Source organism: Haplochromis burtoni, unplaced genomic scaffold (genome assembly GCF_018398535.1).
Source record: "Haplochromis burtoni strain Fernald_Lab_line unplaced genomic scaffold, NCSU_Asbu1 Contig_87, whole genome shotgun sequence".
NCBI classification, from domain to species: Eukaryota; Metazoa; Chordata; class Actinopteri; order Cichliformes; family Cichlidae; genus Haplochromis; species Haplochromis burtoni.
Window position 1 is genome coordinate 2,006,680 of NW_024582448.1, and position 26,550 is coordinate 2,033,229.

The 26,550-nt window shown below is 41.2% G+C and overlaps 1 protein-coding gene across 16 annotated transcripts in view; it reads right to left on the reverse strand.

Moving 5' to 3' along the window:
* The window catches only part of tns1b (tensin 1b), a 184,819-nt gene that overhangs the window by 52,916 nt on the left and 105,353 nt on the right, over positions 1-26,550 (reverse strand). For 13 of the 16 annotated variants that reach the window (XM_014334657.2, XM_042222520.1, XM_042222514.1 and 10 more), the window contains 2 exons: positions 21,632-21,670; positions 7,533-7,574 (listed from right to left, as the gene is read on the reverse strand). In XM_014334657.2, coding sequence (XP_014190143.1) covers positions 7,533-7,574; positions 21,632-21,670 — 81 coding nt within the window. Of the gene's footprint in view, positions 1-4,163; positions 4,507-7,532; positions 7,575-21,631; positions 21,671-26,550 lie in introns of those variants that run through there. The other 3 variants (XM_042222518.1, XM_042222524.1, XM_042222523.1) reach the window with 2 other exon arrangements.

The window sequence follows — 26,550 nt, forward strand, 5'->3', positions numbered from 1 at the left end:
CAGTCATCCATGTAACCAGCTCAGCCTTGCTGGTAAATTTAAATCTTCTGAAATTTGGAAAATAATGGAGCCTTTGATTTTACAGATTACAGCAGAGCATAAATGTAAATCATAATTATTGTAGCTGTAGCAGAATCACAGACTGGTTAGGGAGGTCCGTGGGATGCATCCCAGTGAGAATCAGAAGAATGCTGCACACACAACAACTTGTCAATCACTAACTAAAGCACTACCTACTTTACCCTCTTATTTTCCTCTAATAGAGACCATAATTTACAAAATAAGCATTATGTTGTACTGAGTAAGACTTGAAACTAGTGGTTGAGGTCATAAACTCATCAGTAAAGTGTTTACTGTAGTCAGCAATCAAAATGGTAAATGACCTGTATTTGTATAGTGCTTTACGAGTCCCTAAGGACCCCAAAGCGCTTTACAGAACCAGTCATCCACCCATTCACACACACATTCACACACTGGTGATGGAAAGCTACATTGTAGCCACAGCCACCCTGGGGCGCACTGACAGAGGCGAGGCTGCCGGACACCAGCGCCACTGGACCCTCTGACCACCACCAGTAGGCAACGGGTGAAGTGTCTTGCCTAAGGACACAACGACCGAGACTGTTCAAGCCAGGGCTCGAACCGGCAACCTTCCGATTACAAGGCGAACTCCCAACTCTTGAGCCACGATCGCCCCGGCAAAAGAGTCGAGCATAATTTTCCTGTACACTTTTATATAACCAAACGTTTGATTTGCAAGAACAAATATCTTATATTTAGAGACACTGTGTGCCTCTCACACATATCAGTACTGAGATATATGTTGTGTGATATCTGGACTTTATTTCTTTATTATTTAAAAGAAAATTGATGCTCGATGTAATTTAGAGATGTGTTATGGCATCATTTGCACTCCCCTCAGCGCTGTCCGCAGCACATGTAATAGGAGCAGCAACACAACTATTTGTGGAAACCGAGGAAAGAATGACTGCATCACTTCCCCTTTTACTATAATTTCAACATACCGCATGTAGATCTTTAAAGAAAACAATCCTGAAAATCCAGAATCAGCCAATCAGGCTTCAATCTGTGGAGTAGCTGAGGTAATGATACTAACAGAAAACTCCGACGACCTTCACCTCGACACGGCAGATCTTCTTACTGCTCAAATGAGACTGTAAACGCGTGCTCGAGCCAGCTGTCTCCAGTCCTGTGATGTTATACTGTCTAACAGGCAGTTAAGAGTTTGACATAGTTTTCATCCCTTTAGAAAATAAACACTCTGAAAGACAAAGATCTGATCACTGCTGCAGAGTGTGTATTATACCTTAGGAAGGGAAGGAGGGGGAAGTCTCTTATATGAAGCTGTGTAGCGCCATGTGAGAACAGCTTCACATGGCACCTTCATAGAGCAAAGCAGAGGAAGTGTGGCTGAAAGTGACCGGCTGTGTTTGGCTCCACTAAGCCTGGCCCGCCTCGCCCCCCCCCACTCAGACCAGCTTGAGGAGGGGGGTCAGAGGGCACGTGGACTTATTCACTCTCCTGTGATGTTTGGGTCACATGTACACAGGAAGGGGCTGTTATCCGTCATCATCCATTATATCAGATTGGCTGGCTAACCATCAGTGTCAAGAGCACCACTGACCTTCCTGTATGAGCATTAGTCTGCTCTGCTCTCCTAACAGCCGACTGTCGCTGAGTGAAGAACTGACACTCTGTTAGAAATGTGAAACCTTTTCTCATGTTTCATATAATAGTCTAAAAGGTTTCTAAAAGGGAGACTCAGGTTGAGATTGTGCTTGTCTGTTTATGATTTTTTTTTAGAAAATCTTTATGCAAAAGTATCCTGGGCCATGATGGTACAGGAAACAGATGGAAACTCCAGCCAGAGGACCTTCTTTCTACTCTGTTCGATTAAGTTTTATTCATACAGCGCCAAATCACAACAACAGTCACCTCAAGGTGCTTTACATTGTAAGGTAAGACCCCACAATAATACAAAGAAATCCCAGCAATCAAACGACTGCCTATGAGCAAGCACTTTGCTGACAGTGGGAAGGAAAAACTCCCTTTTAACAGGAAGAAACCTCCAGCAGGATCAGGCTCAGGGTTGGCGGCCATCTATAAGGCGACAGCTAACCACTGAGCCACCAAAACAGATATGTCAATAGTCAGGGCTAAGCATGACCTTTTGCTCCATTTTCCCATTACTACACCTTCTGCTGATGCACAAATACTACACACCAGTAGAATTAAAAACAACAGGTTCATAAAAATACACATTTAAGAAAAATAAAAAGTAGGACTAAATAAGATCGAGGGTAGAAAAACTAAACACAACAGAAAGCTTCACTTTCAGAGATCCTGGTTCCCCTAATAGCAGCTTCCACGTCCCCGTACCAGAGCATTTAACCGGGAAATTGCATTTTTATCACCGTGGAAGGCTTTCACTAGATCAACTGGTGATAAATGACATTAAAGCAGCTGTGGGGAGGTTACTTAACTCTGGTCCAACTTTAAAACCTCCTAAATTCTTGGGAAATCAAACCTTACAGTTACAGTTATTATCTGGCATTTCAACATCCCACAGCATCAAATACCAACGTTCTGCCAGAAGTGGCTTGCATCCTTCGAGCTTGAATATACCAGCTGCAGCAATATTATACACAAAGGGAAAAAGTCCCCTTTGAAAGCAAAGATACGCCTCTGCAGCGTCCTTAAAAAATTATGCTTACCCAGTTTGTTTTAACATGACAACCTTTATGAGCATCCAAATGTGATGGGTTGGGAGTGAGCACTGTCTCTATGTTGCTACAACCTGGTGTGTTACATCACCAACACTAAAAGGACAAACAGCTTTGACAAAACAGTGTTATTCGACACCCCAAGACAGAGTTTAACCATTATTTGGTGAATCTGGAGATTCTAACAAGTATCTGTATTAATTGTGACATTTCCTGGGGGGCCGTGAATGCGTACGCATACATAGGCACAAACACAAACATATCAGACGATGGGGTATTTTCCCAGAACGGCCCGTTTGTTTTGATAAATGCTTTGCTTCCCTCCCCTTGATTCTACAGCCCAAATGTTCACATGAGTCAGTTGCCCAACTGAGGTGACACAAAGCAAATCCACCCCCCACTCTGTCTGCACTTTGGACTAAGTGCTTCAACATGTTGCAAGGGGCTCCAAAGCGCAGCGAGTCACCAGAGGAGGACAGAGATGAATGAGCGAGAAAGTACCCAAAAGAGAGGGTTCAAAGACAAACGCAGAGCGTGAAGAGGGCTGAGTGTTTGTGCCGAGCGGTGCTGAGGGAGTTACCGCGCATCAGGGTCAGGAAAAGCCCAAGCGTTTCTTGAGGTAAAGGGACGCCAACACGGGACACGGAGCCACCAGCATGCAAGCGAAAAAGTCTTAATTAGAGACTGCCAGAGAGCTGTCGTTTATATTGTGCTGCAAAGACGGCGGTTAATTCATAGTTTTTGCTTCAAATTAGTCTGAATTGTTGTGCAGAGGATTTTATGAGCCACGAGATTTAAGTTAAACTGCAACCATCTGGGAGAGTAAAGGCGCTGCATTGAAGCCAAGGTCAGCAATAAGACAATAACTTTCACTGTGGTCACATTGATGTTTCTGCCTCTGAAAAACTCAAAGACATCATGATGTGTGACGAGTTCATGAATGGAGGGTCTGCAGGAGCACATTGGAGTAGCTTAACAGAATGAAAGAAGAAAATAATCTTAACAAGCAACAGTTTCCCAAAGTTAAAGACATTAAGCTCCTAAACACGGCACAATCCACATCCCATCTCCTTTGGGAACTTCCATCAGGGAGGAGGGGGAAGAAGCAAGGTAGTGGGTAAAGAGGAGGAGGAGGAGGTGGGAATTAGAGTGGGGGGTCCTCCAGGCCCTGTTTCCAGATGAAAAACATCTGGGGAGGTTGACTTTACAAGCAGGCCATACAAATTAACCATCTGAGAAAGAGTGAGGCAGTAAGGGAGGAAGGGGGGGGAGGGAGGGAAAAGACGTTGGGGGCTTGTAAAAGTCTGCGAAGGAGACAAAAACTTTTTCTATGACAAAGAAGAAAAAAACATTGAGCGTGGAAAGAGAAGAAGCAACAAGAGCCGCTTTTAGCCAAATCCCTCATTCATCGCATCCTACCTTCCTGAAAAGGTAGCCCGTACTCCATCGCCATGCCCCCCTCAGAGAGGAGAGCCGCCTCCTAAAAGACCCTCCTCGGTTCATCTCTGGAGAGCTCCCGCTGCCTCTCCCTGCTCTGTGTCCAGCAGTGAACTTCCCTCTAAGAAACCTCTCCCTTTTCTCTGACAGCAGAGGAGCAGAAGAAGAAGAAGGAAAGCAGAAAAAAAAGGGCTCTATTTTGGGCCGTAGCCTGCAGCGGGCCACTACATGCTCGAGGTCGGGGCAGACTCCTCCACAGAGCTCCTCGTCCCGTTCCTTCTGTCCTCTGTGTGCTCTCCCTTCCCTCTCTTTCTCTGCCGTTGGCCACCCTCCCCCCTCCGCCTCCCACCACGTTATCTCTCTCTTCCCCCCGCATTCAACTTTTCCCTCCCTCCCTCGCTCCCATGTCTCTTTCTCATCTTTGCATGGATCTAAATTGCTAAGCCTTTCCGTCTCTTTAGCCAAACATGTGGGAACTGATGCATGTTTGTAGACATAAACACACACAAGTCAGCTGAGTGGAGCTGCTCACTGCTGCACGTCCTAAGTCATAACCGTACAAATGTAACCACGTGCCTTTTTTTGTGTGTCATCTTATCAACTTTCTCACACGAGAAGCTGAGGATCGAAGGCAGGGGGATCTGTCGGGGAAGTGAAATCAGAAAAAGAAGTAAAATGATGCAGCTTAAAAATTAATACTGATTAAAGAAAAACAGCCAAGATGTTCATAGCAGAAAAGAAAAACAAAGCTCAAGCAGAAACTGATGCAGGTCTTGTTGTCACAAGATAAATCTCTGTGATGCTCCAAGGCGATGAGGCGTGGCCAAACATCCGCCACACGTCACTGTGTAACCACACAGCAAATGCCCATGACAAGACAGCAGCAGCTGCACTTGCACACAAACAGACACTCGAGCACATACAGTCCACTCTGTACAGACATGTGATCATACAGTAAGCATAAAACAGCAACTCGTCTAATCACACACTTACGCCGAGGGTGTGATTCAGACTTTGGCCCTCGTTTAAGGTGCTGACCAAACTGTGCCGGACTGGGAAAAACTCACAAGACTTTTAAAAGACTGTCTCAAGTGACTGAAGGATAACATGGGAAACGCCAATATAAGCAGCCACACACACCATTCCCAAAAAGGCACACAGCTCTGTTTGTGTGTATTTTTGGTCCTTGTGGGGAAAGCGGGCACTCGGCTTTGGGTGGCAACTCTAAATTGGTTACTCGATCCTTCCTTTCTCAGACAAAATACAACTCGCAGGAAGTCGTGTTGGAGACAAATAGTGCCCAGTGAGTCCAAAGCAAACATGTACCGCCCTTATTTTTGAGTGCTTTGTCAGAACATCGAAATTTATTGTTCTCAAGGAGTTGGCAAAAAGAACCAACAATCATATCAACTCTTCTGAAACTCTAACAATAACAAAAAAAATGTGTTTAAAATACATTACTACCCAACGCTACCTGTGGAGTCTGGGCTGAAAACCAGCATGTCCAAATACTCCAGCAGTCACAGACAAAAACGCAAGGTTTAAAAATACTGGAAGTTGTTCATATCTGCTAATGTAGCTGCAGCCCAGTGTTGCATGAATGCATAGACATTAGATGGTCACGCCTCAAAACTTCCATCCAGTCCACACACTGAGCCCCCAGACTGGAGGTTTGTGTCAAACAGTGTATGCAGTGAAAATTGAGGGTCTCCTTGTTTCACACGTCCTTACTGATTCATATTTAGAGATTAGAGGGGGTGAAGGAGGCATAAGTCACACTTTTGTTGTTAAGTTGTGACCGTTCATCTCATTAACCCGGTAACCCAGAGTCTAACATCTCATGTGTAAATGAACCATGCCAGCACCTTGCATAAAACAATGCAAGCTACAGCTCCACACTTGATACTCAACACAATTTATTAAACAGATAATAATATTTATCTGATCCACAACTCATTTTATAAACTCACTTTAGCTGCAGATGCTTCAGTTACATTTTAAAAGAGTTTATACTACAGTAAACAGACAAAACCTTTTTAAAAATAGTTAGCGGGCCGTGCGGCTGCCTGTGCTGGGCTTATCTCGCTCACGCTGCGTAAGCTGAACATCACTCAGATGTCGTAGTGGAGATGAAGGATGCCAGAATTCACGTGCCACAGACACTTGTCTTCTCACTAAACACATCCACATTTTTTCCCCAAAATATTTCCATGTTATGTTACCATCTAGCTTTACTCCAGAATATTTCCGATGCAAATATTGAACTTTGTAACCTGCATCATATATTTTAATATAAATCGACTAATATTCAGTGATGCAGTATCATCGATAAAGCAACAACGTGATATATTAAGTAATTAAAATCATCTACAGCTTCAACATTAAATTGATTAAACACATTATTAAATCAGCAACTATGATTCAATAAAAGCACGGATGTGAGTCAGAAGAAAGTACTTCTACTTTACGTACTTTAAGTACAATTTGAAGCTCAAACTTGTACCATTCAGTAGAATTAAGACTTTCTCTTAAGGGGCCATAGGCCTCTGCATGAGCCTCAAAAAATGCACGCCTGCTACGCTCCAGGTGCACAGGAGAAGGTGCAAACAGACTTTGCATTCCAGCACACTGCACTGGTCACATTAGCGTAACCCAAGTGCTTCTTGGCACAGGTTGCCAATCAACGGCCTTGCAGGTAACCTCTCTATGCAGTTTTTTGTTCTACTCCAGATGTACTCGTGTCAGTCCAGCAGTTAAACTGTCTAAATATATTCTTTTAAAGAAAATAAGGACTACTTGGATGTAGGGTCGAAAGATGTGTCATACAGACACCATCTTTGGTGTTACGGGGTTCGACGATAGATTTCAGCTGGGTATTATTTAATGTTTCTGTTTTGATGAATCAAAGACAACCAAAAGCAACCAAGAGTCCACTTAGCTGTTTGGTACAGTAATGTGGCTTGATGCCTAGCAAAGAACTTCCTGTTTGATATGATTTAATGTTTGTGTTCTGAAAAGATAACGTGATATCATCTGGCGCAAATATGTGTTTTTGTTGTGGACGATGGATGTGAGATATTGTTTAAAAATATCTCATGAATGAGTGGGATTTTGATCTCAACAGGCCCTGCTGTGCATCAAGTGTAGACTTAATCTGGCTTTTCTGAAGTATTTATTATAATGAATGTCCTTCATGGCAGCTGGGAAACCATCCACTCATACTTTATACCTTTTCTACATCAAGTATGTCTGACCTCTCAGCCAAGGCTGCAGAGGCAGATCCATCAGCTCCTTCATTAGTCTAACCAAGCAAGAAGAATGGACCTGCGAAAAATCAGCAGGTAAACTCACCATGGTGTCTACATGTTTGAGAGGGAGGTCACTGCTCGGCGCCTGTTCAGAAACGACAAAAAGAGACAGACAGTGAGATCAACACCTGCCGATACGCTTCAAACAGTTGACTTCGTGAGATGTTATGTTGTGTCATCGGGTGTTTACGCTATGCTCAGAGCCATTCCTTGCCCTAATGTGGCCTGGAGTGGAGTAGAACTCCACCTTGAATGTGTGGGACCATCTATAATCCTTCTGTGCAAATATTTACACAAAGAGACAGGTCTGCTTCCATTAGCCAAGACCAGAGAGTCCAGCCGAGGAACTCTCTTTTTCAACACCATATACAGCTATGGAGAGAGAGAGAGAGAGTGTCAGGAAAGACAAAGGAGAGGAAAAAAGGGGCACTGTGGGACAAGAAACCAGAAGAAAGTGGTGGGAAGGGGTTGATGGACATGCTAAGAGCAATCTGTGACGTCATGAGCTTGTGTGGGCTCCACTAACCTCAGACTAACACACACATGTGCATGGAACTAAATGAGGCCTAAAATGCATCATAGCATTTGAAGATCCACGCTGCTGTGGATTTTTATGCAGAGATGTTCATTACCTGACTGTTTCAATACCAGTACAAAAAAAAAAAAAGGAGGGTCCAAAGTTTCAATACTCTGCACTGAAAGTTGGGTTTGCTCATTTTTTCACATTTTTTCATGTTCTGGAGATCATGAGCCTGTTCGGACTTTAGACAGCATTAGGGTAAATAGCAGGAAGATCTGAACTTTAAATACTGGCAGTACCAGTTGCTGCATATCATTCTGCATCTCTCAATCCCTAAATGTCCTCTTTCTCTTCACTCTAAGTATGGAAAAATATCTTTTTAAATTCTCAAAACCATGGAAATAACCTAAAAAACACCCACACATTAGTCCTGTTTTTGGTAACAGAGCTGATACCAGAGAACAAAAAGCAATCTCCTCTCTGTAAATGCCATTAAAAGTCAAGAACGAGGAAAAATACGACTAATTCTCAGTGAATTACAATAAAAAGACCAAAAATCCATCTTTGTCTGCCTCGTGCACAGATATAGATTCTCTTCATCACACCGAAGACACTCAAGTTGTGTAACATTAAAGTTTGCCTTTAGTTTCATTGAAATTATATTTTTCAAATTTTTATATTTTTTTTTAACTATTGTAAAAATTAAATTGTGAAATTCTGGCCCAACGTTTAAAATAGGGAACGGCTTTATTAGGTGACCAACATGTTTTTGCTTGTGGCCTTCATCAGGGTCCAAGTTGAAGGCCGAAGCGCGTTAGTCACCTAATAAAGCTGTTCCCTTTACTTTAAGTGTTGCTGGAGTCTTCACGTCATCAGATCTTTGTCTTCTTCATGCACCTTGGAAGGAGGTTAAGTTGTGCGATGCCATTATGTGTATAACATGATATATTTTTGTCAGTCTTTTTATTTTGTTATTATTGCTATTTTTCCCGCTTTATTTCCTGGGAAACAAAGAGTCTTTCCTATAAATATAAGGAAGTCGTTCAGCTGTTCATGACAATTTTAGAACCTTTAGCCGGACAAAGACCAAACAGACATGAAGAGCATGCTGACACAGCTGGGCATCTCCACAAAAAAATCTATTTTTGTGAATTGATTATTCATCACAGAAGATATCAAATGTGAGTCAAAGTTGAGCAGTGTGGCTCACTGAGGTGGTCTTTATCACTGCTGACCAACAACGTAGCCAAGACACAAAGAAACGAACGTCGGGCTGTGGTTACACACACTTCATTAGTGCCAGGTAGTGGATCACCGTTAGCTTGGGTATTTGACAACAATGTAAAAAGCATGGTAAAGTAACAGCACGTCACCCTTCAAATACACTGATGAGAAAACATCTGATTGCAGCGCTTCATTCTTTAATCCTGCTTGGTAGTGATCACTGCAGAGTCCCACACAGAGAGCTGGGCTGCGACACCCAGGACGATCTGCTTCTGTAGAAACTTTCAGTGGAACATAAACAGCAAATGTAAACTGTTAATTACAGTCTGAGTGTGCAGGCCCTAGAATACAGACTCCAAACACTCAGACTAAACCGCCAAGCAGGGAGAGCACGAGAGACCTACAGTCACTGGAGTCTGCTCCAAACTGCAGCATTTATGTCTGAAAGGGATTAAATTATCAGCATCGTGACTACATTTCTCTCTGTTGTACATGCAGACAGATGTTGTTTCTAAGAATGAAGGACAAGGAAACAGCAGGCTAATGTTTGAGATTCTAAATGCAGACTGTGGATTTCACTGCAAGGCCAAAATTTGCAGCCGCAGGCATTTTCACACAAATGGAGGCCATTGTGTGTAAACCCAGAAAAACACACAGAGACACAAACAATTCTCACAATGATATATTCGAACATGTGCATTTCCGCTTTGCAAGATTGCAGCCAGATGGCTGTTTTGCATCCATGTGCACGTCGTCGCTTAGAGATGCAAATAATTCAGAGAGCACGAGAAAGCCGGAGAAGTTTTGTATCAGCAAAATAGCCGACAGAGGAAGTGTTTGCAGTTTGTGTCAGTAATCTTCAAAAGAAGCATTTGAAGGGGGGCTTTGATACAGACATTACCATTTTTTTTTTTTCTTAAATCAGGGCAATTCTTGCAGGCTGTGCACAATAAATGTCACAATTCTGAAACAAGAAACAGACCAAGCTTTCAGAAACTCCAAGACCCAAATGATTAAAAGCTTTAAATTAAACCTAAATTATCTGTCCCAGCTCAGAATTTCAGATTCAAGATCAAGAGGTCAAGTCTTCAAGCCCAGGACTGTGTACGTATTCACAGTGAAGGAAAGGCCAACCACTATCTTCTTTAAGACTAGATGTTTACCTGTGGTTCCTGGGGGGGGGGTCCTCTATAGGTGAGGCGACTGTTGTTGTGATTTGGCACTATACTAGTTTTATTTGCAGTCCTTATGTTGGCATAGCAAGCTCTTAAGACTGCAGCTTTAGTGCATCATGCTGTGTCATTCTGCCACATGTCTGTCAGCGGGAGCCTCTGAATCAAGCCAAGCAACAAGTTGATCTGAAGCTCTCATTCGAGACGTGTTCGTATCGTTTCTTTTCTAAATCAAGAACAAAGCAGATGTAATAATTTTATTTATTTGAAGCTACAGTTTAAAACTTCAGGATCTCGTAATGATGAGATTAAAGCAAGAAGCTGTGGAGGATAGTAATGCATACCAGAATCCTGAATCTACTTTATAGCGAGACAGTTGTGTTTCTCATTTTGGTCGAGAATCACATTGGCCCATGTGACAGGGGTGCAAACTTGCAGATTTTAACTCTTAGCTGGCCTCCCTGTGCACACCGAATGAATGTGCTGTGGCCTGACAGCACACAACCGCAGGGCAGACTGCAAAAAACTCTTCAAACATAATCGTGATTAAACATAATTACAACAGATGCGAGAATAAAGACGAGAGCAAAACAAACACTCCTCTGTGGCCAAGAGCTTTGCAGCACCTGCGAGGCCAGCGTAAACACAAACCTCACAAGTATGTTAGTGTGCCCTTCTAATCGTGCCTCATGTGCCATTTCCATACAACTATTAGTCTGAGAGTGAGCCTTTGTACTTGAAATCATTTTCATCAAAGATATTCAGATTTTGTGCCTCCATTGCGCATCTCTTGCTCAGAGCTATGTCATCATCGTGAACAAAGTCAGCTGAGGCTCATGAGAGGGGCTAAATGCAGGCTGTTGCTCTCCCACAGATCTACAAAATATTACAGCTTTGGCTTACAAGGAAAACAAATTCAGTGTGCCTGGTTTCAGAGTGAGGATATCTGGGAGGTTTCCCAGTGTCTTTGGTTAATAATAATGATAAAGATTAGTTCCAGAGCTGCTAACAGCTACATTCTGTCAACATTCATTGATCTACATGTCTCCAAACTGAACAACCTGTGTCACTTTTCTACTCCATGTTAGTTTAGAATACTTGTGCATCACCTATAACACTAAACCAAAGATTTGGCAGATTTTGCCAGAATGCCGACAGCTGACAAAAAAGTAGAAAGCTCGGCGTGATTAAACTGTTGTTTCATCCAAGGTCCTTTTATACTGACACGGTTCTTGTGGTCCAGATGGTTTCTATCAAGCATCGCAACCAAAATGAAAGACAGGCTGTAGGCTCAAAGTAAGTCAGGTGTTTGTATATTACAACAGTCAATTTAGACCTCAGACCTCCCCTTCCTCCTCCTGCTTTACTCACATTGCGGAGCAACGGTAGCTGCTATGGGAAAAGAAGCATTGTTATAAAATCTGCGGCCACTAACTACATGTTGGAGAAGTGATCTAATTTAGTTTCAAATCTGTGTTGCTTTAAATAGTTAGAGAAAGAAAGGTTTGATGCAGCACAGATGGGCAGAGGCAAATTAAAGGAATCATAATAAAATGCTTTCTAATGTTATATAATTACATATATTCTGTTTCTGAATCATCTGTTCTTTCCATTTAATATCAGATCATCTGTGGTGGAGGCTCACTGCCTCACGGCTCGTAACGGCTTTGTTTTGGTGGTATAAGTAAAAGTTATTATACCTGAAATGAATCTCAGTGCAGAAGAGAACTGAATGGAAACATTAGGCCAGAGTTAAAGCAGAAAGTCTTTCTGTTCTCTGCAATGTTTACAGCACAGACTGTATATAGAAGATGGATGTAGCTACTGTGACATCACCACATGGTTGGCTAGGTGTCACTGTGAAACCTTGAGCTGAGTATTTTGTTGTTTGGAAGCCATATCTGCCAAATAGGATTGCAGGGACACAACAGACCATCATTTAGAAAATGAATATCATCTTCTATGGTAGAAGACTTGAAAATAAAGATTGAAATCATAAACTCATCAGTAAAGTCTTTAATAAGGTTGTAAATCTAGGTAGCCAATTTTCCCACAGATTTCTATACAGCTAGAGTCGCCCCCTGCTGGCTAGCAGAAAGAACACAAGTTTAACTGACACACCAACTTCTCTTTTCATATTGGAACACTGACTACTGATGTTTTGGCTCAAGTAGAAGTTAGCATCATGTTTTTGTCATCAAACGTTAATGCCATTTGACATTGCAAATCACTTCCAGAACACAATACTCTGCTTATTCACTAACAAATTCTGAGTGAAGGAGTCTTTTAACTTAGTTACTCCCGTTCGTCTGTCCTTGTAAAAAGTGTCACGCGAAAACACACAGATGATAAGAGACCATCGACTCAGCCACGTGTTCGTCTCCTCTGAGCGCAGCACACCGTCACCCAGAGCTCTATCTGCTCCGCCACTGTGCCATGTGCTCTTTTTCACATGAACACAGTGGCTCCTTTGACCAATTTACCAAATTATAGCCCGCTGCTTTAAGGAGAGCAGAGGTAGCGAGCACGCTGGGAGTTTCCTCCCATAAGGGGCAGGGAAGAACGTAGACAGTGAGCAAGAGCCTGTCGGGCAAATGACCCAGGGCTAAATATACAGCTATGCATCTTTGGAGCTCGAGACACAGCCCATTTAGCCCGGCCCAGGCGGCTTAGTGTGGACAGAAGAGTGGTTAAGATCACCACTTTGGGTGTGTGAGTGTGGGTGTGAGACACAACGAGAGAGGGACGGCGTTTTGGCCTCTGAAAGGAAACAGACTGTTTCTGTGAGCACTGGACGGCTTCAGTGTTTACATTCAGTCAGCAGACTGAGCATCGAATAAACTGAAAAAATTTAATAATAAATATACATAGAAATAATTACACTAGAATGACACAATGCCTCTGATCTCACAGAGTTAATCCTTGTCTCATATTAGATAAAAAATATATATATATATATATATATATATATATATATATATATATTTATTTATTTATTTATTTATTTATTTAAAAAAAAAGTCAGGCTCAGGGAGTGCCCCTCATCCTGTCGCCCTTTTCTCTCTGACTGGACAGCTTTTTTTCAGGACTTGCTTTCTTTGGAAATCTTGAAGAACACACACCACATGCATTGGCTGCGCCGTAGCTAGGCACCCGCGCTGCTCCCTGTGTTTACACTGCATTTTGGACTACATCCCACACAGAGCTTAGCGGCCTTAGATGTCCCTGTGTTTCAGCTAAGCTGCTGAATGATACAAAAAACTCATTTTACTTTGATGAGAAGCTATGCAGCAGCATTCCTTGGCAGCGAGATGAAACGTTAAATGCATGATCTGAAACTATCCACATTACACTAAAACGTACCGTCAAAGGACCTAATTTGCAGAGGAGGAAATGCATTCCAAAGCAACCAAAAAAACCTCATTAGTAAGACTGATGAATGCTATCTAGAACAGATAAAATAAAATACTACACCATGATTGCTTGATGCTCTAGAGTGGCCACTTACGGTCTCAAATTACATTCAATATAAAATAAATTCAGTTGTTGGAAACCAGGTGTTGGCACCATCAGGATATCACTCTCAGTTTGAAAAGTCAATAAAAACTGAATATATTTAATTGCTGTCCTCCAATGTCATAAAGGCTTCAGCACTATGAGTGACACAGACTGTCTGATATGACACCAAACACCTGTAAAGTGTCTTGTGCAACAGTGCCTTCTAGTGGCGATAAGCACAAACTGTAGATCTGGACACAACGATGGTGGCTCACCTGATGCTGTTGTACAGTTACGAAAAGTTACATGTGTTAAATCTGCATTTATACACATATTTCTAAATAAATGTACATTTACAGTCAGCGTTTCCCCCTACTTCCAGGTGCTAATGCAAGTTATGATGAAGTTGATGTTTGACAATAACCTAAAAAAGGCAATCGTGCTCCAGTGGTGCATCTCCTGATGTTGGTTTCCTATGTTTTCAGTAAAAATCACCCATTATGCATACAGACATGTAAAATATACACACATCTGCATAGGATAGCAGCACATTAAGGGCCAGTAATTCCCCAATCAGTACCTTATTAATAAGAGGCCTTTTTGCATACAAAAAACATAACATCAAAGCAAAAAAACCTGATTCCAAATTTGTATAATGGTGCAAAACAACCTGCAATGAGTCATTTTCTGTTATTTTTTATTTTTTGTTCATAGGAGAATTGCACAGAATCGAAATACAACAAACAACAACAACATGGCACCGCTGAAAGTTAAAAATGGTAATACAGACTTATAGCCAAGCTCTCCTACTTCATCAACAACAGCACACACACACAGACACACAGCTGTGCCTCTCTCATGCTCCATGCTCCTTCATCTGCAGCGTTCACATAGCCACGTCCCAGAAATGTAAACACATTGCTGAGGAGGCAGGGCCTGTGTGCATCCAAGGTTGGGGTTAAGGTTGGAGTGTGTATGCTTGTTCTCAATTCCTCCCCCTTTGGGGTTAGGCCCTAACATGCCAGGGATCCCTGAGGACCCGGGGTAAAACAGAGCGGCCGGTCCTTGCTGTGGGAAAAACCCTTGAGCCGGCCGTGACCCTAAACCACCCCTGACATCGCTCTGTTTCCTCACCCCCCGCCTGTCCCTGCTCCTACTGATACGGACCTGGCCGCTCGCTCCGTTATGTAACCACAAGCCTTTTCTAACATGTGCGAGAGGGGGGGGGAGTATGCAAAAGCATCCGCCAACTATTTTTACTTCTAACGTGTATGTGCAATGAGAGTCTAATAAGTCACGCTGTCATGGACACAAACAAAGACACACCTATTAAACAAGCTGCTTCTTTTGTGCTCTAGTACGTGCTCGTACGGTAAGAGCGCAAAAATTCCATAAAAACAATGATATGTTTCTTTGGTAAGCATGTCTCATGAGGATTCAAATGTTGTAGTACATATGGTTTTTATTTATTTTCCAAAAAAAATATGAAGGATTTGGTTTAGACAGCAAATTGCAGAAATTATAAAATTAAAATGTGAAAACGATGTTTAATAAGTCTTTCATAGTGATGTGTTATCAACTGAACCTACGACTCTGCTCTGCTTTACTAAGATTTATAGCAACTCTGAGCTCATTGTTTAGCTGTACTATTTTGGTTCAGTCATCGCTCTCATAGCGTCATTTTCAGCTACAGGAGGCAGCTGTGTTCAGCAGAAAGAAAGCTCTTATAAACCATATTTATATTATGTTATGTTATACAAAAAAAGGAGACTGAGACAGAAGCAAGGTGGTGACGAACAGCGGAAGAATTAACAGCTAAAAGCCAGATGTGTCCCTCTGGAGGTGCTTGAGGTTGCAGCGGATTTCCAGATCATCATGTTGCTCTGTCACTGGTGGATAAACAATATATATTTAATGCAAAGCAGGCTTTTACCTTCTGAGGTGCCAGTCATAAAAGCTTAGAGACCAATTGGTGACCTCTGGTTGCTAGGGAAAAATGTGTATTCCCCAAGTGATTGGCAAGTGGGCACAAAGAGGGTGCAAACTGCAACTGTTGGAATCAGTTCCCTAACCAATTAGCAATCGGAATACACATTCTTCTCTAACTGCAAGGGGGTTGCAGACCAGTTTGTGGCCCTGTGTGATTGTGGTGTTTTTCACAGTAATTTTTATGTGAAAAAAAATCAAACTTCTTTTATTATTTCAACAGAAATTGCTGCTGTATAAAAGACATGAGGTCCAGGTCAAAGACACGATGTTGGTTAGAAGCATCACTCCCAGATAGGTCTGTTTTTAGGTAAAGTGAGCAAACTTTATAACCAGATTTTATCTGATTTAGTTTTTACATCCCGTTGATCACTGAAATTTAAGTTAATTTATACATTCTTCAAAGTAGCTGCCCAAATAAGTGTCCACAATATGCTTACCTAGAATGTTTCTTTGATAATTGAATAATAGATAATAGAATGATAGTAGAATGTTATCATGCTAATACAGCTTATTCTGATATTTAGGCATTTTGTTACAACTCCACTTACTGAAAAGATTAAAACATCACTAGGAAAAAAGTTGTGTTCTCACCAAATTATTTATTACTCAACATGTGAGGGAACAAGATGTAGGCGTGGCTAAAAACAGCTTGTTAAGTTAGCTTGTTTAAGACTATGGTCAGGGAAAAAGGAAACCAATGCTGACTGCTTGTAAAGAGAAGCTAACTGTGGCAGTCTTACTGTGTTAACACAAATCCCCCAACCAGACTCCCTACTAAGTATGGCATTGTTTGTGTAAAACTATTGAGGGGTAACTGTCAGGATTTTTCAAGTAAAGATGGTCTATTTTGGTTTTAGCCATCAAACATGCTGATTATTAATAGCAACAAAACTAAAGCAGTCATAAAGGGAGGGATATATTGGCATCTTATACCTTGCAGTTACTGAGTGACCACAATCTAAACTGACAGTCTTCATACTGTGTTTTCTAACACTGGTAAAAATAAATAACTGCTTAGCACGCAAAAAAAAGTCCATTCTGGTAATCAGGTCAGAGTGAACAGAGCTGGAAATACTTGGACTGCAGCTACTAAGTTTGTGGGATGACTTCATAAAACTGCAATTTATAAGCCACTGTTCAATTGTAATTCACCATTGTAAACCAAAAGGCTCAGTTATTTTCAGTGTATCAGTTACAAGTATACTGGTATATACTTTTGGTGCATTATACATTTTGCTTTGCAATTTGATGCAAAGCAACCAAACTTGTATGAGCTTTAAAATGTTATATGTTCACAAAAAAGAACTGAATCTCTAGAACATGCACACTGCATTTGGATTGGAATTCTATGGAACTGGATAGAAAAAGCATGAAAGTTACTTTCTCCTAGTTGTTTAACAACCATCTCCTTAGGGAAGTCACTCTGAGCAGTATGTAACTAATTCTTTTTACTGTCTAAACCAAAGTGCCGGAAGAGGAAAAACTTGACCATGATGTCCTATCTTTCACACAGCATCTTTATGTAATATCCACTTCAAACACCAATGCATTATGCTTTAGTTGGCTCTCAGTCCAATGTTAAACATGCCTATTTTATGTTTTAGTTCCTGCTTTCCCAGGGCTCTGCGAACATTCTGTAATTTGTAACCGGATCCCTGGTTGCTGCTTGTATACACAGCGTAACACAGGGCACATCGGGGAAATATGTGTGGTTCTAAACACAGCACTAATTGGACCACATCTACACCATCTTTGCCCTGCAGTTACTCATTACTCAGCGATGTCCTGGCCCTGTTCCCTGACTACACAAGACCTATATTAAAAAAAATGGTGGATGACGTAGGTGTTAGTGGTTTATGGTTCTCTGAGTGTGTGCCTATCTTTACTTGCGAGAACAAATGTGCAGCCTATCTCACCGGTGAGAACACCTAACATCTCCACGACAGCCCACGTACCCTCATTTAAGGGCTGTGCAAAATAAAACTGATTCCTGGCAACATGAGCTCAACATGAGGGAATATCTGAGGAATGCTCCCAGCATGCTCCACGGCACACTGTGCACCCCTCACCCAAGAGGGGGCTAGTTGGAGGCAGTTGCTGTCATCTTCAACAGTTGAAGATATCTGAAACGCACATCATCACTTACAGTAAATGTTGGCATCACCTTCCAGCCGTGGGCTGAATCATTTCAAATTCACTCCAGAGGTAGTCACCAGTATATTGCTACAACATACTAAAATCACTAAGCACCAATTTCACAGTATCATTGACTTAATGCTGGTGCTGTTAAGTTTTATTCATAAGTACAAAATTATTACTCTAACCGTTCATCTGGCTTTATCATCCACAGTTTGATTGAGACCAGAATAAAAGTAAGTACATTTAAAAGCTGCATCTATCCAGCTTAGTTCACACAGTGCCCTGCACACTGTTGGACTAGCTTTGTGCTGTGCCCTTAAACCAGTTGCTATGGAGACAGATTTACCTTAAGCAATGAGAAAAGTCAATTCTCTTAACACTTAAATAATGGTGATAAGTCTGCACTCTTTTACTCCCAGCTGTTGTGATAAGGGGATCAGTTATGCTCATTTACAGTACAGCTCCCTACTTTTATTCTTAGTATCTCCTAGAGTAGGTCTGCGTCATTTAAAGTTCAAAATAATCATTTTTCATCTTTTACTGGGCCTTTATAGGGCCCTCGGATTCGCAGAATTGCCTTAAACCTGCAGTCTATTAAATGACCACCAGGGGGGCAGTTTGCTGTAGTTGCAAAATGACTTTGTTCCTGTAGAATATGGTGAAAATAGCCCTCTGACCTTTGTAGACATTATCCTGATAATTTTTTTTAAGGCTCAGTCACTACTTTGGGGTCACATTCAACAAACGATTACGTTCATTTTGCGAATTATTGCCATTATTAGAGTCTGAAAGGAGAATTATACAGGATGTGATGGTTCTTAGCCAATGAACATGCGGTTTGACTGTCAGCTGACCCCTTCACTCCTTAATACCAATTTCAAAACACCAACCTGATTACGAGAAATCAGTCAGCTTAAGACTTTATGCGAGAAGTTCACAAACCAGTAGCTACATCGCACATCTTTTATACTGTTTAAAACCAACCGGTTTTAGGTCCTCACACTTAAAGGCCACCCTGACATTCAGCGAAGTTTCTTCTGACTGGCCATTCCCCCTCAAAAAAGGTTTGAACAGCAGGACAATAGGGCCTCTGCATACCTAGTAAGGGCATTATGGATAGGCACTCTTGTTGACAGCCAGGATCCAAGAATAGAAAAAAAAAAGACTTTTGAAATTGAGTTTTTATACATAATAAACTCCACTTCAAATGCTCTGAAAAAAAGGCTTTGAACATCTGCAATTTCAACTCCACCTGCTGAGGAAGATCAAAGATTTCAAAAGCTCCCGCAGAACCTACTAAACACCTCATTGCAGTCATGATGATGTGGTTTAATGAAAAGCCAAAAACAAGATGCATTTGCTGTGAACCAATTTTGTTGCTTCCAAATTTTACTTTTTTTAACTTTTGTTTGGACCAGTAAGGAATAAAAATGAAAAAAAAAAAAAATCAAAATTCAAATAAAATAGTAAACTCATTAAGCACTGCTTATTTTCATCTGTAGCAGAGTAGCAGCTGCATGAGATTCATTACATAAGGAGCGCGATCATCTGGTAATAAAGTTGAATTTCTTCCAGTTGTAGCTCGTCAATCTTACTGGAATGTCTGGATTAAAAAAAAAACAAAACCTTTCTATTTTTTTTTCAGCATTTTTCTCCAACTGAGTTAATATATGGTCAATCAGAGTGTACCTGATGCAGGGCAGTAAATCACGTTGCCTTTGGCTGTGAGCAAAGGAATTCACCAAACAAGGGCTGAGGAGAGCTGACTGAGAGCACACCTCAGGCCTCGCAGGCATGCACACTCTCACGTCCACACACACACACACACACACCATCCAGTTTCCTGTCACACACCAGAGAGGTGACGCACAAACACAGTAACTTACTCATTTCTGTAATACATACTGCATTTTAAAAACCAAACACAGCAAAGCTTACCAACAAAAATTAACACCACAAGTCTTTGGAAAACTTCAGGTGCATAAAAGCAGGTGTCCACCATTGTGTTTATTTTTCATGCTTCCTATTTCCTCTTCAGTATCTGCAGTTGTATCTTTAGAAAATTTAAAAAAAGTGCCATTGTTTGTGTTGAAGTCCATTGTTTCCCTCAGCTTTAACACTTCTATGTTTCTTCCTCTCTCCTCAGTAGTACAGTAAAGACACGTCAACCAGTGTTTTACACCTCAGCCCGTCCGTGTTTATGGAGGCAATCAGCACCTTTAATGCAGGCATAAAAGCCTCGAGGGAGACGCCTTTTGGCAAGCTCAAGAGATAGACTGTCGAGATTTGCCCTGCAGTTACTGTTTGTCTCTGCTTTCTTCAGCAATACACAACCAATTAAGATATTATAATATTTTTTTAATCTGTATTTCAATATTACTAACAAAGTGTCCTCCACACTGCTTGAAAAATGTGGCTATGAAAAACATCATGAATGATAATGAATACAGTGTCTGTTACACAACTGTACAAATGCATAAAAAAAAGGTATATTTTTAAAATTTTTCAATATTATTTATATGTGTATTTTTGACATGACACACATATGTCTAGCGGATAAATTGTTTTTTCTTCCTTACCGTTGACTAGTAAAATACTACTATACTACTAATAAACTACTTAAAACTCTGGATAAACACCTAAATTGGTGAAACTTGAACCTAGTCCATGTGATGGCTGCAGGAGTGCGTCAGATGAAAAAGGTGGGGGGAAAACTGATAGAGGCCAACAGATAGCGGTGAAGTCTATTTTTGTGGTAAAATCTTGCCCTCTGCATCCCAAAGGTGTTTCAGAAAGCAATGAACTCAAACACATGCCTTTAACAATGCCCAGAGAGCTTAGCCTCATGCCTCTGCACATCTCAAACAGATGTCTTCATGGAGAAGGCATCTAGTGCCAAGGCAACTGCAAGGATAATAACATGTTCTTTCTTAATTACTGCTGCTTTTAAAAACAAAATAAGACAATTTCAAGAAATATTTTCTGTGTGAGCACAGAAAAGTGCAGGGGATATTTGCTTTGGTTTGTCAAGCGCCCAAAACCATTTAAACACACAACATTCGATGAAGTGAGCAAGCGAATCATATCCAAGTCTAACACAGCCTCGTATGTCAATACCATATAAGGCAACTGAGCAAGCGAATATTTTATGGCTCTTGCAGAATCTTTTCATACCCAGAATACGTCCCACTTTGCTCTGTGTTATTTCAAAGACCAAAAGTCGTCATCATGATATAGCAGATTCAATAGCACAGCTTTTTATTTACCTTTCTTATCCAGAAGATTTTTTTAAACTTTTATTCCAAAAGCTATAACCTTTATAACCTTATCAGAACAGAAAATGAGCTGCCAAACAACGGTTAAGTCAAGCAATGTCAGGTTTATTTATATAGCCCCAAATCACAAGTTTGTCTCTGGGGGCCTCCAGATAATGGACCATTATCTGCTATAGTGACTGCAGTGTTAGTGTAGCTGATAGAGCATGTTACTTTCCAACCTTATTTGCAACAATTCTGCACCAAGACGGACACTGTAATAAGTACAGCATGGAAGCAATTACTAACACAAAAAAGAAAAAAGAAAAGAAAGACTGTTGCTTACCAACTCATAGTTTGTTGCTGGAACACAAGATGAGGACACCTGAAAACAGAAAGACAAGCAGTGAGTTATGTGGATGCTAATTTGGAGTTAGAGAAACACTGTAAACAACAAGCACACTGGCAGCTATATTTAGATTACAATTTATGGCTTCATATTTTCGACATGAACCCCAGATGCTTTAAGTTAGCACCCATGTGTTTCTCCATCTCCACTGTAGAATATACAACAAGCAAAGGACAAGCTTCTACAGAATTAGAGCTACCAGAAAGAGAAAAGGAAGAATCCCCTTCGGAAACAAACTAATGTAAAATAATATCTAAAAGTCGCCTCTGCTTTACTGTTTTAACTCCGTTCAGCTCACTGTTTTGGCTTTATGGCAACTTTTGTGCATGATGTTGAATTGAAAAAAGTATTTTTGTGACCCCCAAATGGCCAAAAAACAATGGATGCATCTTTAAATAAGGCTGATAATTCAAGAACTGTATGGACAGTGTTTAGCAGGTGCTGATTCGGAGCTACTGAGTTTAAAGACAAGGTAACGACAGACTGTTGTTGTACATGTTCACGTCCGACCCCTCGTACCGTAAGACCTTATTAAATTAAACAGAAGAACAAAGCGGTGGGACCGCTCCAACAGAACTCATGATCTGTCAAGTGCTCGGACTAATCCGATTACCATCCAACAGTTTCCATAATCATTCTGTGAGCTCAGCGTGAGGGCATGAGGCTGATAAACAGGAAGAGTATAATGATAATGGCTTCTAGCAGAAGATTCGAATGATGTGCGCCTAGAAAAAGATGCCCGCTTGATGAGCATGAATGCAAACAGGATGTCAACGTGGTGGTGGTTGTTTCCTTCCTGTGCATGCCAGTCTTCTCATCCTTGGTTAGTGTTTCGTATCATTCTTCTGACATTTCTCATTTGGATTTTCACCAGTTAGTACCTTCATCTCATACATAACCGACTGACCGGTGATAGCACGGGGCAGCTTTATGATTCTAGAGGGCCTTTGTCATTGCTCTTTTCCTATATTCGAATTTCATTGCTATGCTCCGTCCGTTTTAGCTTTGAACGATTAGGCCTCGAGGTTATCACTGCTGTTAACCTCTAAGAGCACCTTTCATCTTTGCTACCGCTCCACCTCTCTCCTTATCCGAGACTAAACGAGTCATTGCTTGAAGACTGGATTTCTGCGATGTCGGGGTCTGCTTTGTGTTACTGTAGCACATTCTTCCTCTGCCCGCAATAATAAAATAAAAAACAGCCTTTGAAAAAGTGCGGTCTCATTAGGTCTTTCATGCAGCTTAGCGCAGTGTTGTTGGGCGGATATTGGCCAAAGAATTGCTCGCGTCATGTATCGCAGACTTCGCTTCACTGTTTTTGACCCTTCAAACTATGTGTAAATGTTGGCAGGTTCAGTGCCAGAGTTTGTGCGATTGATGAAGTCTCACTATGATTTAGTGGTTATGAAAATCCCAGCTGGAGCTCAACCACCGCTGGATTTTCTTGCTTATTGTTGGGCTGTATACTCATATGGATATGGATACAAAATAATCAAATATTTATTAGATCGGGTGACCGGATTCATTGGCCAATTTCCAGTCCCAGCCTTAACAATTTGAATTAAAAAGACCCAAATTAGCTAGCACTATGTACTTGTATAAACAACCCACTGTACTTTTGAAACAAAGTATGTTTTACTATCTGCCAGTTCTCAAAACCAAACTTAAAAGGGTCACTGGATAACTGCCACTGGGATGTTGGACGGCTGATTAGATTCACAAGGTTGAGGATGTGTGAGTCACCTTGGGTCATTACAGTCTCTTTTATAGCTGTTACCCCATCTGGAATACAGGAATGTTAACTCTAAACAGGAAATGACCTTAATCAGATTACATGATTCTAGTCCCTTTAGCAATGGAAGCAGCTGATATGCAAAAAGACAGTGCCTAAATTTAAGACAGGCTCCAACACAGTGGCTGTTACTACTTCAATGGAACCCTTCCATGAATGCTTGTTAGTTGTGAAATGCAATATCTCGACCGTGATACAGTCTGTTCCAATTAAGTAAAACATGAGGTAAGAGCAACACTTTTTTCACTGATTTCATGCTGTCTGTCACAGTCACCACCGTCCTAATATATTACCCGCTAGAATGGATTATGTCTGTTTTAACCTCCTAAGACCCGAACTCTTCCACGGCATGCATTTATAATTTCTCTCTGATATTTGGGCTGATTGGGACCTGATGAACGTAAAACTATAGAACTACCAGATTTTTTTTTTTTACCTAATTTTTTGTTTCTAAGAAAAACGAGAGCCACATATTAGGATATTCGTTTAAAATTTCGATAGAACAGTAGCGGTATAATGTCCTGGTAAGTGGATATCAGGCCCTTGTAGAGCAAAATTGAGAATTTTGGTCTAAATAACCCAAAATGTGTTGTCCACATATGTGGACGCCAGGTCCTAGGAGGTTAGAGAATTTTGTCTTACATGGTGAAGTGTGCCTGGAGATGACAGGATACAGTATTTACGTCTGCCTTAAATCAACCTCAGTTACAAGTTATTCTAGCCCTCCCATCCTTATCACTCGCGCTCAACAGCACACCGTTCTTCTCTCCCTGTTCCTTCGGGGGCCCAGGCTCCTTGGGCCTGGTCAGTGTTCTCACCTGACGCTGCCCCTGCCCCAGCCCCATGCTGTTGACAGCTCATCCACCTGCAGTCAGTCATCACCCAGAGTGTTCACATGCACGGAATTTCAAGTGATCAAGTTTTTGCAATATCTAGTCTGCATACTTGAACAAGAGCATGCTTTTATCTTGACTGTAAACCATGTTTAGGCCCTTTCATTATCTGTTATAAGCTCAGAAAGATAGCTAAAGTAATACCAAACAGAACAGTGTGTTTAAAACATCCATGCTTCATTTCATCCTACCATTTCTTTAAAGTTAATTTGCAATAAAAGCCTATATGCTACGCTCGACGGCCCATAGCTGCACACACACAGGTGTTTTCACTTATATTGTCTAATCTTCTCAGGGCTGTGTGGGCATGTGCAGACAGTGATTGATTGACATCTTTCTTACTCTGCTGTTACTTCTCGTGTGCCTGTGGGGGTAAACTTGTCTATTAGTGCATGGAGTTTCAGTGACCTCATGTTATTCCCACCAGAGCTCTGCTCAACTTCTACTAAAGTAATAAGAAAATGCAATAGACAGAGAGGCAGTTCTGCGAAAAACTAAAACTAAAACTAAAACATTTAAAAAAGCTAAAAAACTAAACTAAACTTGCTTCCTCCACAAGAGCAAGTAGCAGCCAGTTGCTCCTATTCAAACGCACCTGAGAAACTGATCATCAGCAAGCGTTAGCAACTCTATGAAGGCAGGAGTTTTGGCAGTTTGCTGATCCGGGACATGCAGGCATACAATGCCACAATAATCCCAGGAGTGGACATTCAAACAAATTCACCCCAAGGTCAGCTCAAGCTTTGTGCCAGGTAAGAAACCGTAACAAGCCAAGAGCTCAGTTAGCATTTTAAATACTAAAGTTTATGGACTGATGCATGGCTTAGGTTTGCAAAGTTGCATGTAAAGAACATATTAGGACAAACACATCATACCAAATGTCAGCACAATGAAGGAAGGGTGATGATTTTGGCTTATTTTGAAGCCAGAATACCTGGGCGCTTTGTAGTTATTGAGTTGATACTCCTGTGTATACCAAAGTACTCTTAAGTATTCTAGAGTCAAATGTGAAGCCTTCTGTCTGACAGCTAAAGCTTAGCTCAAACTGGGTCATGCAGCAGGATAAGCACACTAGCAAATTAAGAATATAAGAAAGTAAGTAAAACACAAGGGGGGGAAAAGATATTAACAGAGAGGAGAACATTAGTGCTGATATGCGACTTAAAGGTTGTACTGTTCTGTCAGGAAGGAGCAGAAATAGCCATGAAGGGTCTTGTTTGGTGAGCCCCAAAACAATGAACACTACTTTGACTGGGCTACATTTCATTCGAAGAATCAGCCATCAGATAAACAGTTATTAGATCTGATGCACTGTACAGAATAAGTGGAAATGTAATCGTTAAATGCGTCATTTCGAAGACAGCGGCCAAAATGGCAGAACAGAACATAAAGAGCAAGTTCATGAAGGCGCCAAAACATTTATTTAGTTATTGCAACTCAGTTTTCATGACCAATAAAATTCATTCATTTTATTTGCAATTAAATTATGTTTGATGCAATATCAATGACAAATTAGCGAATGGCGCCACTGTAATGTAACCGCTGATTAGAAGTTCAGATTGAGACTGTAGGTAGTCTGCCCACATTAGAATAGCTCACATTCTCTCTCGTGCTAAGTAGCTGCTTCACTGGGACTTGGTGCCATTGTGCTGTTGCAGTCAGAGTCAGGGTCCACCAGATCCACAGCAAATATTTATCTAAAAGCAGGTGAGCACTTAGCAATGGGATAGCCACAGGTCAAACAGCAGGAAACCACTGAATGAAACAAATATTTCCAACACGAGAAGTCTGCATGGGCAAAACTAAAAGTGCATTAATTTACTTTTCAATAGAAGCGTGAGCATTAAAACGTTTCAGGATAGTCGTCAGTCGAGTCCGCCATGTTGGTCCAGAATTAAATATCTAAAGAACTTTGGTACCTAGACATTAAACTCTTATTTTGGTCCTCTCCTCATTTTTCCTGTCGAAACACTGCACATGTTTTGAATTACAGATACATATATTTATGTAAATGCTGCAATGATCATTGCCATCTATGGAAATACTGCTCTAATATCAAATCTATGTGGCTTTCATATTGCATGGGGGAACCATGGCTCCTAATGCATACATGCCAATGCAGGCAGAGAACTGCACACAATCAAATTAATCACAAGTTACTGATGTTTCAA